The sequence below is a fragment of the Molossus molossus genome, unplaced genomic scaffold (assembly GCF_014108415.1).
Source record: "Molossus molossus isolate mMolMol1 unplaced genomic scaffold, mMolMol1.p scaffold_m16_p_18, whole genome shotgun sequence".
NCBI classification, from domain to species: domain Eukaryota; kingdom Metazoa; phylum Chordata; class Mammalia; order Chiroptera; family Molossidae; genus Molossus; species Molossus molossus.
The window spans coordinates 59768072-59782196 of record NW_023425353.1 but is presented as its reverse complement, the minus strand read 5'-3'; the positions used below and the strand labels follow the sequence as shown (position 1 = coordinate 59782196).

General features: G+C 42.6%; 1 protein-coding gene across 1 annotated transcript; it reads left to right on the top strand.

Annotated features, from left to right (window-relative positions):
• Positions 1-3841: 3841 nt before the first annotated feature.
• Positions 3842-12065, top strand: HIGD1A (HIG1 hypoxia inducible domain family member 1A). The gene is made up of 4 exons (XM_036267465.1): positions 3842-3909; positions 8631-8745; positions 9386-9520; positions 11056-12065. The coding sequence occupies exons 2-4, from the start codon at positions 8649-8651 to the stop codon at positions 11103-11105; spliced, it is 282 nt and encodes a 93-aa protein (XP_036123358.1). The 5' UTR covers positions 3842-3909; positions 8631-8648; the 3' UTR covers positions 11106-12065.
• Positions 12066-14125: the final 2060 nt, after the last annotated feature.

Below are 14125 nucleotides of genomic sequence, written 5' to 3'. Positions count from 1 at the left end.
GTTTTTTTAAAAAAATGTTTTTATTATTATTATTTTTTTTAGAGGGAGAGGGAAAGATAGAAAAATCGATGAGAGAGAAACATTGATTGGCTGCCTCCTGCATGCTCCCTACTGAAGATTGAGCCAAGGAATCAAATTGGTGACCTCTTGGTGCATGGGACAATGCTCAATCCATTGAGCCACACTGGCCAGGCAAAAATATATAAATTTTTAAGAAGACATGGTTGTTCTGTTAATCCCAAAACTAAATATCTTCAAAACAAGGAGAAGAGGTAGAAAAGCATCAGCTATGTTAGAGTTCTGTGCCCACCACCCCATGTGCTCATCTCCCCTGCTCCCCCAACCCCCCCCCCCACACACACACACACAAATAACTAAGAGGAAGAACACAAAGGAACTTTGAGCACCTGCAATGAATCCAAGATCCATTTTTCAGTGACAACCTCAGAGCTTTTTGTTTGAAAACATTGTCGGTGAAAACAGTCAAGCCTAAACTGATACAACTGTATTTCCTTATTTGATCTGCTGAAGTGCTTTCCTGTATAAATGATCCTCTCAATATCAGTGCATTGGGTAAATCTGGGCCAGACTGGTCAGAGCACAGTATTATGAGTATAAAGTACTGTGAGAGTAAAGTCTCATCTCTGCCATAAATCTTCCCCTAGATCTTTGTAGGGCTGGCCATCATCATTCAGTTCTCTGTTCACGTGTCACTGGTGGGATGCAGACAAGAGGAAACAGCAGCAGGGATCTGCCAGGTTTCATGTTCGGTTAATGGGATGGACAGCAGTTCCACCAACCAAGTCGGGGAGTTTAGGAAAAATTGCCAGCTTATGGGGTGTCCAGAGCAGGGGGAAGAAGAGAAGAGAGATGATTCATTTCACTTATGGACACTTTATGGAATCTGTGGAACACCAAGGTATAGATGTCCAACACACACGTGAATGTACAGGGTGGGGCAAAAGCATGTTTACAGTTGTTTATATGGAAAATACTACAATAATTAATAAATAATAATTTAAGAATAAACTGTGTCATGTACTCACAACCTTAAACCTACTTTTGCTCCACCCTGTATATTTTTGGAGCTCAGTCAAGAAATATGGCAGAGAAAAACAGGAAATATGGCAGAGAGAGAGAAGAGAACATCAGTAGACAGATGAGAGTAAAAAACCAGAAGGGTACATGAGATCACCCCAAAAGAAGAGAAGGGAATACAAAGGAAACAGAATAAGCATAGAACCCTGGAAAACACTAATATTTAAGGGGCAGAGGAAGTGAATTCAGTGACAATAAGGAAGAAAGAATGACCAGATTGGAGGGAGAATCAAAAGAAAGGTATCAAAGGAAGATTCATGCTGTTAAATAAGATAGAGTTGGGTGTTTGTTTGTTTGTTAATCCTCACCCAAGGAAATTTTTTCATTGTTTTTTTTTTTTCAATCCTCACCCGAGGACATTTTTCCATTTTTGTTGTTGTTGTTGTTCAGATAGAGTGGGAGGGAGAGAGAGAGAGAAACATCGACGAGAAAGGGACACATCGAGTGGTTGCCACCTGCACAACCCAACCAGGGCCAGGGACAAACTGCAACCGAGGTACGTGCCCTTAGCGGGAACCGAACCTGGGTCTCTCTCTACCGCAGGCTGACGCTCTAACTGCTGAGCAAAACCACCCAGGGCTCATTGGTTTTTAGATAGAGTAGAAAGGAGGGAGGGGAGAGAGAAACATCAATGTGAGAGAGACACATCGATTGGTTGCCTCCCACACATGTACCAACCCCGGGGCCAGGGATCAAACCTGCAACCCAGGTACATGCCCTTGACAGGGAATCTAACCCATGAACCTTCGATCCTTGGGCTTAGGCTCTAACCAATGAGCCAAACCGACCAGGGTAAAAAGCCAAATAATTAAAGTCTGAACCAATTATGGCACAAAGGAGAATGGAATAATACATGTATATTTGCTACCAATTATGTCTATATTATGAAAGATGTAATAGTTTGGCAGTTGTCACTATTGTTTTTTTGTAACATATGGAATAAAGTGTAGCAGAATAATCTCCATTAAAAAGCCTGCATCATCGGGCTCTGGCTGATTTGGCTCAGCAGTTAGAGCATTGGCCCCAAAGACCGAAGGGTCTCAAGTTTGATTCCCAGTCAAGGGCACATACCTGAGTTACAGTTCAATCCCCGGCCCCAGTTCGGGTTGTGCAGGAGGCAACCAATCCATGTGTCTCTCTCACATTGATGTTTCTCTCTTTCTCCCTCTCTTCCTTTCACTCTCTCTCTAAAAAAAAAACCTCAAAGAAAAAACACCTGCGGGTGAGAATTAACCACAACAAAACTGAATTATCTGTCTATTTCAGATATTTATCATCATCATTTACCAAGCCTTTGGTTTCTACATACTTATCAGAAAAAAAACTCCTTTCTCACACAAACAGGGCAGGGTCTGGCTCTTTCCCCACAATGTGTGGCACAGGAATTTTTAAAGCAACAGCTAAAACTGCATGCCTGGCACTGAGCTAACACCCTACATGCATTTCCTTATTAAACATCACTACTATTATCACCATTTTACAAATAGAGAAAGTGATTTTGAAAGGTCAACCCAAGGTCATGGGTAGTATGTGGTGAACCTGAGACTCAGGTCTGCCTGAGCCAACTCTCCTTCCCTAGAAATCAGCAAATTAGCTAACATTATTTTGATTTGTATAAATCCCCTTCAGGAATGAATATGCTGTGGTCACTGCTGCAGTTAACCTTTGTATTTCCAGAATAAAGAGACTTAATAACTTCTGGTTTACCTTCATAGTTAAGTGTGTCCGGCCATTTTATCGTTTTAATTATCTTAAATGAGTCCCTGATTATCCCTACTTACCTTTGAAGTCCTCCAGGTACTGCATTTCACATTACTGGGCTGCCACTTAACTCAAAAACAGTGTTCAGGGAAGACACTGGCACGAACCAAACAAAACATGAGCTCCTGCAAGGAGCTCAACGAATACCAAGAAAGGTATGGGGTTTTTCATTTCTCCAACATAGCGTGAAGGTTACCCGCATGCGCCTTAACTCAATTATGAGACCAAAGAGTTTCGAGATCCTGAGCCCGTGGCACTTAGTTGCCAACGGTATGACAGCGCCCGTGGCAACCTGCGTGGTTTTGTGGTTATACTGAGATTCTAAATTGAGTCACAGATGTAGTCCCCCCCTTTGTCACTGATACTTTGCATCAATTCGCCCAATGGTTACTGGATGTCTCTTTACCAATAAATTAGGGCCCCTGTCCCTGGAAGGTCACTGTCCCAGGGGCAGCCTCTGACACTCTTCCCACGGAGAAACCTCCCCCGATCTGAGAGACTGATTAATGAATGACTGCTCCCCACTGGAGTGGAAGTTCCACCAAGGCTCCACCGGAGGTACGACAGCGCGTGTTCGTGACGGATTCCGCCCCACCGCCGTCGGCGTCCCCCTTCACCGCGGCCTCCCAAGGACTGGCTGCGACCGAAGGGCCGCATCCCCAGCACCGCCCGGCTGCGCTCCGCACACGGCGTTCGCACGGCTCACTGCCGCCCCCCAGGGAGAAAGGGCGAGAGAAATCCGCAGCACCGCGGGGCCGGGAGCCAGCGGGCCCGGAGCGCCCTCGCACAGAGCCCACACGCCGAGCGCTCAGCTCTGACGAAATCCCCAAGCCAGAGCCCGGGGCTCGGAGCCGCGGCGCAGCGTCCTAGCCAATCGGTGACCCGCTCCGGGCCGCTCCACCCACCGCGCACACGCACGCACCCACCGGGCAGGCACCGACCTCCTGATTGGCTGGAGCCGGCTGTGGGCGGGGCGGGAGAAGCTGACCCGACGGCGCGCGCGGGCGGGGTCCAGAGCTGGTTGGGGTTTGAGAAGTCCTGTTGTTTCCCGTAAGTGAAGTGTGAATAGGCACTGGGAGTGGGGGACGCCCGACCTGGGGCGGGAGGACGTGGGGTCGCGTTGGCTGGGCCGAGAGCACCTCGGGAAAGGGGGGCCACGAGGCTGGGAGCGGGGCGAGGCCTAGGGTGAAGGGGACGAGGTGTAGTTGGTGGGGCTCTGGCTGGACCGCGTGGTTCATAGAGGTTGGGGGTCCAGAGACAAGGCCTGGCGCCCTGTCGGGGGAGGGGACACGGCGCCAACGCGGAGATGAGGCAAACGCTTGTGCAGTGAAACGTGGCGGAGAGGGAAGACTCACGGACGGGACAGTAATGAATGACACGTAGAGGGCCGGGGGGCGCAGCGGACCCGGCGCGCGGAGGCTTGAGAGCGGGGCCGGGCGGTGGGTGAGGAGGGATCGGGAGGCCGAGCGCTCCGGCCATGGAGTCCTGACAAGGTCACAGGAAGAGAAAGGGGAGGAAGGTGGAAAGGTTGAGGGGAGGGCGTAAACCACATGACCTTCCAGTCCCCGCTCCCCCTTCTTCCCGACCCCGTGTTTCCTCCCACCCTCGGCGACCCTCTCCTGCCCCAGGAAGGTGACGCCGCAGGTCTCAAGCATCTGTGACGGAATTTACACCTCTTCCGGTTCGAGATTACAAAACAGAGCCTGGGTTTAGAAATGGGAGCAGCCCAAACGACTCGGCAGTGTTGCTCGCCCTTCTCTTTTTATTACCGGTGTGGAAGCATCTCTTTCCCTTTTCAGGGTAATCCCTACCAAAGGCACGTTCGAGCAGGACCGGTTGGGATGAAAAGTTGTGACAGGTTGAAGGAACAGGGCCCAGCATGACGAACCTGTTTGAGTCCTGTGTACCAGGGCTTCTTTTAACTTCCGTGTGCACCAGAGCCCGGCCGGGGAGGGTTCTGCAGACGCACACTCCTGGGGCCCTGCTCCAGACCCTCTGAGTCAGAATCTTCAGGCTGGGGCCTTGGCAGCCATTTTTAAACAAGCCTGCAGGTGACTGATGTAAAATCAAAATTTGAGATCATTGCTGTTAAATGGTGGTTCCTGAGACCAAAATGACAGGCTGTGACGGTCCTTAAGCCTGTTGCATCACCTGATGCCGGGCAGCTCATCTTCCTTTCTGCCTGTTTAGGTTCCTTTGCATTTGGAAAGGTTTTCAGTTATTTGCATCTTAACTCGGTGTACAGAATAATTCGTGGTTTTTTATGCTGGCTCTGAATATCTGGTTACTGGTGCTTCTCTTTTGCACCTGTTCAACTTTTGTTCCATTGCCTCTTGGACATTTGTAGTGACTCAGATGTTAGAGTGTAGAGGAAAAACTACCTACTTTCTTGTTTTTAAAGACAGTTCCTAAATGACTTCTTAGTTTAGGAATATGTAAAGGCAAAGGAAGAAAACACGATTTTATATCTGCAAAAGAAGGTGCTAGATTTTTTTTTTTTTTTTTTAATCCTCACCAGAGGATATTTTTCCATTTATCTTTAGATAGAGTGGGAGGGAGAGAGAGAGAGAGAAAAAACAACATGAAAGGGACACATCCGTTGGTTGCTTCCCACACACCCAAACCAGGGCCAGGAACTAACTGCAACCCAGGTACAATCCCTTGAGTGGAATGGAACCTGCAACTCACTGGTCCCAGGGCTGCCGCTCTAACTGCTGAGCCAAACCGGCCAGGGCAAATGTGCTAGATTTTAAAAGTGGATTGTGATATATAACAGTTTTGTCTCTTGTGGTTGTAAGAAACCAAGACTTACTGAGGTTATCATTTCTTCTTTTATAGACAAAACATAAGAATTAAAAAACAAATAAGCACTTAAGTATATATGATTTGGCAGTCTTCTTACCAATTAAACTCTACAATGTGTGTAATTGTTATTTTTTCACTAAATATTCCTAAATAAATTACCTGAGAATAATTTTAGTTGTTGAAAAATATTACTTTTAAATTTATTCAACATTTTGTGGTGTACTACTACATGTAGAGCATTGTGCCAGGCAATGGAGATAGATAAAAGCAGAGCAGGTTGTAGCCTCCGGACTTAAAGGATTCTAGCAAGAGAAACAATTAAATAGGCATTTATAAGAAAGTTATGATAGAGAAAACATAACATTTTATGGGACTGCATAACCAAAACACTTTTCATAAACTTAAAAAATCAAAGAAGACCTTCTAGAGGAGGTCAATTAAGATAAGAACCTGAAAAGTGGGAGGTGTTAGCCAGGAAAGAGAGTATATGAAGGAGATGGAAAGGGAAAAGTGTTAAACAGAAGAATCAGTTTGTGCAAAGGTTTGGAGGCATAGAGATCATCTATGAGATATTTTATGTGATTTGAATGTGGGTTTTGCAAGTGAGGTGGAAGGAAAATTTATGATAAGAGTTATGCCTTTGAGAAGTTTATGGTTAGTTATGAAGGCAACTAATAAACATACTAGCCTAAAATAAATCTAATGTTTAATTTCCATCTAATCCATTTATGTGGTTTCTTGAAGGCCATTCTCAAATATCTCTGTGAAACTTCCCAAACCTACTTTAGCTAAAAGATAGAACACTCTAAATTCCATTTCGTCTCTGTTATGCTATTGGCAAGTGATCACACCCTGTCATGTCTCTTTTTTTAAAACTCTAATTTTTGACCACAAATTGTTTGTGTTTATGTGATATCTCTTCAGATAATGTAGTAAGCATCCTGAACTTTGGGCTTGTTTAACCTTGTTTATAGTAATAAAAAGCTCAGTAAGTAGGGGTTTATTCAATTAGCAGGTAATAGAGTACAAAAAAGGAGAAAAAGTCTAGTTCTAATCTTTCTTTTATTTAGCTCTGTGATACTGCAAAACTCCTCTGGATTAAGGTTGTCTTCTCTGTCAGATGACGGAATCAACTCCTTCCAGTGGAGTGATGAGGGCCTGGAGGGATTATTTCACTTTTCAAACTAAGGAGTAAGCTGCACCTCTAGATTTGGGTTTTCTGTGAGGGCCTTAGCTATTACTAATAACCCTTGAATAGCAAACTATTGACTGAGAGCTGCTTATCGAAGGGAGTGTGATGCGCATGAAACACCCAGAAGTGAAGGTAAGATTTTACATGTATAGTGGGATAGGCAGTTGACTTTTGACATTATTTTAATTGACACCAATCAGAGGCTTGTGCACTTACATACAGTATTTGACTCACTTATTTTATCTGTGGGTAATGTTTATGGGCAGTTCAAATCAGCTCATGAAGAAGTGTAAACATAGTTACTGTGACTAAGGTGAAATTGAATTTGTCATTGTGATGAAACACCTGTTAACTTCCTATGTAAAGGAAGATAATTGAAATGGGGAAATGGAGCCTTTAGTCCCTGTGATAATCAACATGAATCTTTTTTTCTGCCCCCTTATTTGTATGATCAGGCTAGTATCTTGCCTTTTTAAAAACATCATTTAAAGGAATAATATTATAAAAGAAAGTAGAGAATTTTAAGAGGGAAGCCCAGGGAATATAAAATATGTAAAAGAAGACAGAGCTAAAGCTTAGGAGATATTCTTTTATTAAGAAGACCCTGAGAATAGTTTGATTTTTATGCTGTAATATAGTTAAAAATTATAACCCTAAATCATAAAAAACGAAAAGTCTATATTAGTTCAGTTGAACATAAGTTATGTTTAAAAGGAGACATTTCTAGCAATAGTATTTAAAAGCTTTGTCCTTAAAAGATGTAAATGATGAGCCAAGTAGAAATTTGGCTATTCATAATAACTGTAATCTTCCCCACAGACAGCCACCATCAATAATAGAGATTAGTGTAACAGGTTGGAAATGATTCAGAGGCAAGAACTGAAGCCAGGTAGCATGTTGGAGTAAATAAGTTAGTTGTAGTTAAAAGCACACTTAAAAGTGCTTAGTAGGATTTTCTACATGACATTAAAGTGGCAATAAGGAGTATTGTTTTGGCTTGCATAATTTAAAGTTGTCAAGTTGATTAAGGATGAAGAAAAAATAAAGTTTTTTTAAAAAGGATGAAGCCCTGCCTGGCCACTGTGGCTCAGTAGTTGAATGTTGACCCATGCATCAAGAGGTCGCTGGTTCAATTCCCAGTTGGAGCACATGCCCAGGTTGTGGGCCCGGTCCCCAGTGGGGGACATGCTGAAGGTGGCCAATCGATGTTTCCATCTCTCTCTCTCTCCTTCTCCATTCCTCTCTCCCTAAAAATTAGTAAAGGAGAATAAATAAAATAAAAAGCATGAAGCCCTGACTGGTCTTGCTCAGTGATTAGAGCATCGGCCTTCGGACCGAACATACCTGGGTTGAAGATTCAATCCCTGGCCCCAGTCAGAGTTGTGCAGGTGGCAACAGATTGATGTGTATCTCTCACATCAATGTTTCTCTCTCTCTTCCTCCCTCCCTCCCTCCCAGTCTATCTAAAAATCAATGAAGAAACATCCTTGGGTGAGGATTAACCAAAAAATAAATTAAAAAAAGACAAAGACAGTCAGAAAATTAATAGCTGCTATTTTAATTGACAAAGTAATTTAAAAATTCACTGTTATCAACAATGTTGTGCTAAAAAGGAACTGGTTATATGGAGAAACTTCTGAAAACATTTTTTATAGTTTGTGGATAGCATATACCAGGTTTTTATGGAAGTTAAGATTATTTTTAGTACATCCAATCATTTAATATTCTAGTTGCTTTTAATTGCAAAACCTCATGGAACTAACTTCTCTTTCAGGAAGATTCTTCAATCACTATGTCAACCGACACAGACGTTTCTCTTTCTTCATATGATGAAGGTCAAGGATCTAAATTTATCCGAAAAGCTAGAGAGGCACCATTTGTCCCTATTGGTGAGTTTGACTTTGACATTCTGATAATCTGTTATATGCTGTAACACAATCGACATGTGATTGACTCATTCATCAAGCACATCCATAAGCATTATTTTCAAATATTCTTTCATGTATGCTTGAAATATGCTGGTATTGGCATGATATAACTCTCATTATAAAAATTCTTCTGTGTATTTAGACTTCTTGTTTTATTGACTTTTATTTCAGTGCATGTGTTGGGGGACCCCAAGACAGTCCTTAGTCTCTCGGTGATGTGCAGGAAGGACTCATGAGACTTTTTAAAAATGCTATTCTACTCACAGTTAATGTTTATTACAGTCTCTGTTATATCAGTTGATTCCCTTCAGAGAGGGAAGGAGGACAGAAAGGATGAGTTCCCCTGGCTCTCTCAAAGAAATTTATCTACTGGCTTCACAAGCCCACATTTTAAAGATCTTGACTTTATGAATCAGCTACTTTTTGTGACCATCTTTGGAATTTTAGTTCGGGGGGATTAAAAACATAATGTGTGTGTTAGCTAATTATTGGTCTCATAGCATTTGTATAAAAATGGTAGAAAGTACATTGATTGATGGTAAAATCATCTTGGTTCCCTGCCCCCATGTATCTGACATAATTGCGACTGTTTGTTTCTCAGGAATGGCGGGTTTTGCAGCAATCGTTGCATATGGATTATATAAATTGAAGAGCAGGGGGAATACTAAAATGTCCATCCACCTGATCCACATGCGCGTGGCAGCCCAAGGCTTTGTTGTGGGAGCAATGACTCTTGGTAGGTTCCTCCAGGAAATTTTAAATTTGTGGTTCCCCATTTATGAATTTCTTTGTTAATAAAACGAGGTACATACTTTTAGCTAACTTTGAAGCAGTTTTCAATATCACTTATATTTATTTTCTTGGAAAAGTAAACTAATAAAAAATAGTTCAAGTAGTGACATAATTTTACAAATTATGATATAGGATGGGGCAAAAGTAGGTTTACAGTTCATATGCAAAATAATATAATAATAAATAATAAAAGAATAAACTCTGTTTCATGTACTCACAACTGTAACCCTATACTTTCCCCACCCTATATATATCTTACTAAGGTTTTATTTTATTTTATTTATTTACTTATTCCTCACCTGAGGATATTTTTCTACCTATTATCAGATGGAGTGAGAGAGAGGGAGGGAGAGACAGAGAAACATCGATGTGATAGAGCCACATCAACTGGTTGCCTCCCACATGACCCCCACTAGGACCGGGGATGAACTGCAACCAAGGTACATGCCCTTGACCAGAATCAAACCCATGGGCCAATGCTCTAACTGCTGAGCCAAACCGGCCAGGGCTTACTAAGGTTTTAAAGGAAGAAAGACAATCCTATCCATCACTGAGTTTATAATTTCACTGAAGAGTCTAGATATGCATATAGGATTGGAAGTAAGATCCATTATCTGGGAGAGACATATGATTGCTGTTTTATTGAGTTGAAGGTTGAAAGGGTTTTTTTAAGTGTAGGTATTACATGTTTGCATTGGCTTTATGATTCATTGGCTTTATCTGGTATTATGTAGCAAGAGCCTTTTCTTTTTCTTTATTGATTTTATAGAGAGAGGAGGGGAAAGGGAACGATAGAAACATCTATCAATTGGCCGCCTCCTGCATGCCCCTCACTGGGGATTTGGCCATAACCTGGGCATGTGCTCTGACCGGGAATCGAACTGGCGACCTCTTTTTTTTTTTTAATCCTCACCCAAGGACATTCTTCGATTTTTTGTTCAGGTAGAGTGGAAGGGAGAGAGAGAGAGAGAGAGAGAGAAACATCGATGTGAAAGGGACACATCGAGTGGCTACCACCTGCACGACCAACCAGGGCCGGGAACAAATTGCATCCGAGGTACACGCCCTTAGTGGGAACCAAACCTGGGTCTCTCTGGACCGCAGGCGGCCGCTCTAACCGCTGAGCCAAACCAGCCAGGGTGAACTGGCGACCTCTTGGTGCACGGGTTGATGCTCAACCATTGAGCCACACCGGTTGGACAGAACAACGCCTTTTAAAGTTGCCAGATAAATATTGAACAGTCTGAGCTAGTCATACTGGCCTATAGTTTCCTCAAGCTACTTGGAAAATTATAAAAAGAATTTTAGAAACGTAAATCGTTTCAAGAAGGCAGGAGTGTAAGCAACCTTGGGTCTTGTTCCCCTTGTAAAGATTGCATGATAGCAAAGGTGCTACTTTTAGTTATTTAATGAACTGTTTTTTATTTTCTTAAGTTGAAAACAATATTTAAATGCTTAACCAGTATTCTTTTTCTTTAGGTATGGGCTACTCTATGTATAAGGAATTCTGGGCAAAACCTAAACCTTAGAAGAAGAGATGCTGTCTTGGTCTTGTTGGTGATGTTTGCTATCGTTAGACATCTCATATTGAGGTTATATGTTATGTTGAAAATAAATCGTTTGAGTGGGTGAGACAATTACATGGTAATTTGAATATTGGCTTCCTTTCTTGCAGGTTTAATTTGCAGGTGACTGAATTACTAATGACTAGTTTACTAGCTAGGTCATTCAGGGGAGTCAGATTAGCACATAAGAAACATGTCACTTTTAAATGATAAAATGTCCACCTTGTTAAATTCTTCTGGTGAAATTAGTGCTAAAGAAGACAACTTGCCAATCCTAAAGTACTCACTTGCTGCAGAATATCACATGCGTTTGATGTTATGTAGGAATCCTATTTGCCCAGTTAATTTATTCCTGCCTGCCTTGTGGACTGAATGAGTACTTCAGTTTTTAAACAGGGCTGGTTGGCTCTTAACCCTTTCAGAACAAGTACATGGCGTATAACGTTACAAGCCTCCCCACAACTGAACGTGTGTGTGTGTATGTTTAAACCAGACCTAAAATGCTAATAACAGCTGCTAGAAGGTAGTATTTATTTTAGAATCACACTTGTATTATGGATCCCAGTTTAGTTCTTTTGTAATTGCAGAATTATATTTTTGCTGCTGTTATATTAGATAGTTTTTAAATGTCATCTTGAAATAAAAATATGTATTTTAAGTACTAACGCAAAGGTCATGAAAAACAGTTTTTAAATATGTGCAATCTGTTCATTTTCTCTGTAGGAATCATAAATGTTAAACTAAACAAATTGCCTATAATGGAAGTGAGTGATGATTTAAAAGCAAGCTCTGGTCAGACATATACACAAACTTTTGTGTACTACAGAAGGCTTTTATTGCACTTGTGAAATTCTAACCCAAATTTACATTCCATGGTGATAACATGGTAAATGTAGTGTTATTAAAATAAGCGAACACATCAAATGTCTTGTATTTATTTCAATTTGGAAAAATCAATTATTTCTCAAAATAGCATAAGAATTAAGTTCCCAGAAACAAGGGAGAGCGTTTTGTACCTTTGGTAGGAACCACGGTTAAAGAATATCTACCAAACAGGAATGATGGCTAACATTTATTGAGCATTTGCTGTGTGCTACACCCTGCTATAAGCACTTTTCAAGTATAATGTCATTTAAGTGTCCTGACAACCCTAAGCGTTAGGAGTTATTATTTCACAGAGGAGGAGACTGAGGCGTGAATAGTTTAAGTAACTAACCCAAGCTCACTAGAGCAGGCTGGAGGTCTGGGACTGGAACCTGTGTAGTCAAGTGGTAGATGCCAGCAGGTGTTAGAGACTTGAAATGTTGGCCTTTGTGAAATTAATGCTGGAGTGGTTGCATTAGTTTTATTTATGTCATAAATAAAATCAGACAAGAAGTTATAGCGTGATCTTGGCTCACCACTGACTGTATAACCTGGACCAAATCAATGTTTTCTCAGTCTTCTCCTAACTGTGAAGTGAGAAATTGGTCCAGGTAGTTTCTATGGCCCTATTTATCTTACAGATCATTATATGGGCCTATGAGAAAATGATTTAAAAAAGGAGCTACTACTTGGGAACTTTAGTCAGCTTCCAATATAAGTTATAGGAAATGCTTGTAGGCAGTCCTATCAGTTGTTTCACGAAGGATAAGCCTTCTGTAGAAGAACAAACTTGGGAACAAGTTTCAGAAAATTGTCATTTTAATAGATGATGAGTATATTATAGATTTTGTGAAAATAAACACTAATTTGGGAGAAACTGATCTAGACAAATGCCAGTGGACAGAGAGAAAAGCAAGAATGGGGTGATGAGATGGTAGTAAACATCATGTGATCAAGAGAAAATGAGGGGTTGCTTGTCTGAAGAAGGGTGGAGGACTAGGTGAACGTGCAATGGCAAATGCAAAGGCTTAGCATAGCACCTGCCAATTAGTAAACTCAGTGGATCGTTGCTGTTACCCTTATGGAGCTTGGGGATGCAACAGCACAGGAGCTACATGGGCCCTGCCCTCAACACAGCCTAGCAGGGAAAGCTGGCGTTAAATAAGTGATTGCCAAAAGCATGGTGCATACTAGGTGTAGGGTGCAGCAGGAACATCTGGCTGGGGGCCTAATCCAGGGTTGGAGCCAGAGGGCCTCCCTGAGGAAATGCTGTCCTACGGTGAGGAGACCGTATGCTGACTTTTCACTGAGGGTTCGATTCCTTGGCTCACTCTTGCCTGTTACTGAAGCGCTGGGGTGTGACTGCTCCTGCGCCTCTCTCCAGTAGTCTGTGAGGGCTTGGAAACCTTTCATCCACAGCACCGGCTCATAAGGTGTTCAATAAGTCTTCGTTGAATTAACTGGAATAAGTAGGGTTTGTTTTTTCGCATTCAAGATCCTGCCGTCCCCAAAGAAGTAACCTATGTCTAGTTCATGAGCAACAGTGACATCTGGTGATGACTCTGGTTCACTCCTGTATCAGCCCGAATGTTGGAGTAGAGGAGTGGACATGTAGGCCGTGGCTCTGCCTCAGATGAGGAAATGCCACTCGGAGAGTTATACTTGATCCTGCTTGAAAGCTCTGCAAGTAGAATGGGAGACAGAAAGGAAACCGAACATGCATGCCCCAGCCTGGCCAGGTGCCACTTTCTCCACGACTGGTTCACCCGACGTGAGTTCCTGGGAGAGACAGCGTGGCTCATGCATCCTCGCTTTCGTCTTAGAGCCTGCTCTCCCCTTAGTCACTGCAACGAGGCAAAGATGTGTTCCTGGCGGAAGTCAGACGGTTTTCTCCTAAACTCAGCAGTGATGAATGGTTCCAGAGTGGAGGCCAGCGTCCATTTGCTCCCCTCCGAGGAATGTAGGACGAGGTCCTCTAGAGTATTCTGAGCTTCTTAAAACAGTGTTGGGTCTTTTTCCTGTCCCCAGTGTGACTGCAGGTGGAAATGCCGCCATACCTTTGGGCTAGAGTCCTACTACCTAAACTCAGCTTGTCTCAACCACACTCGGTGTCTTCCCCA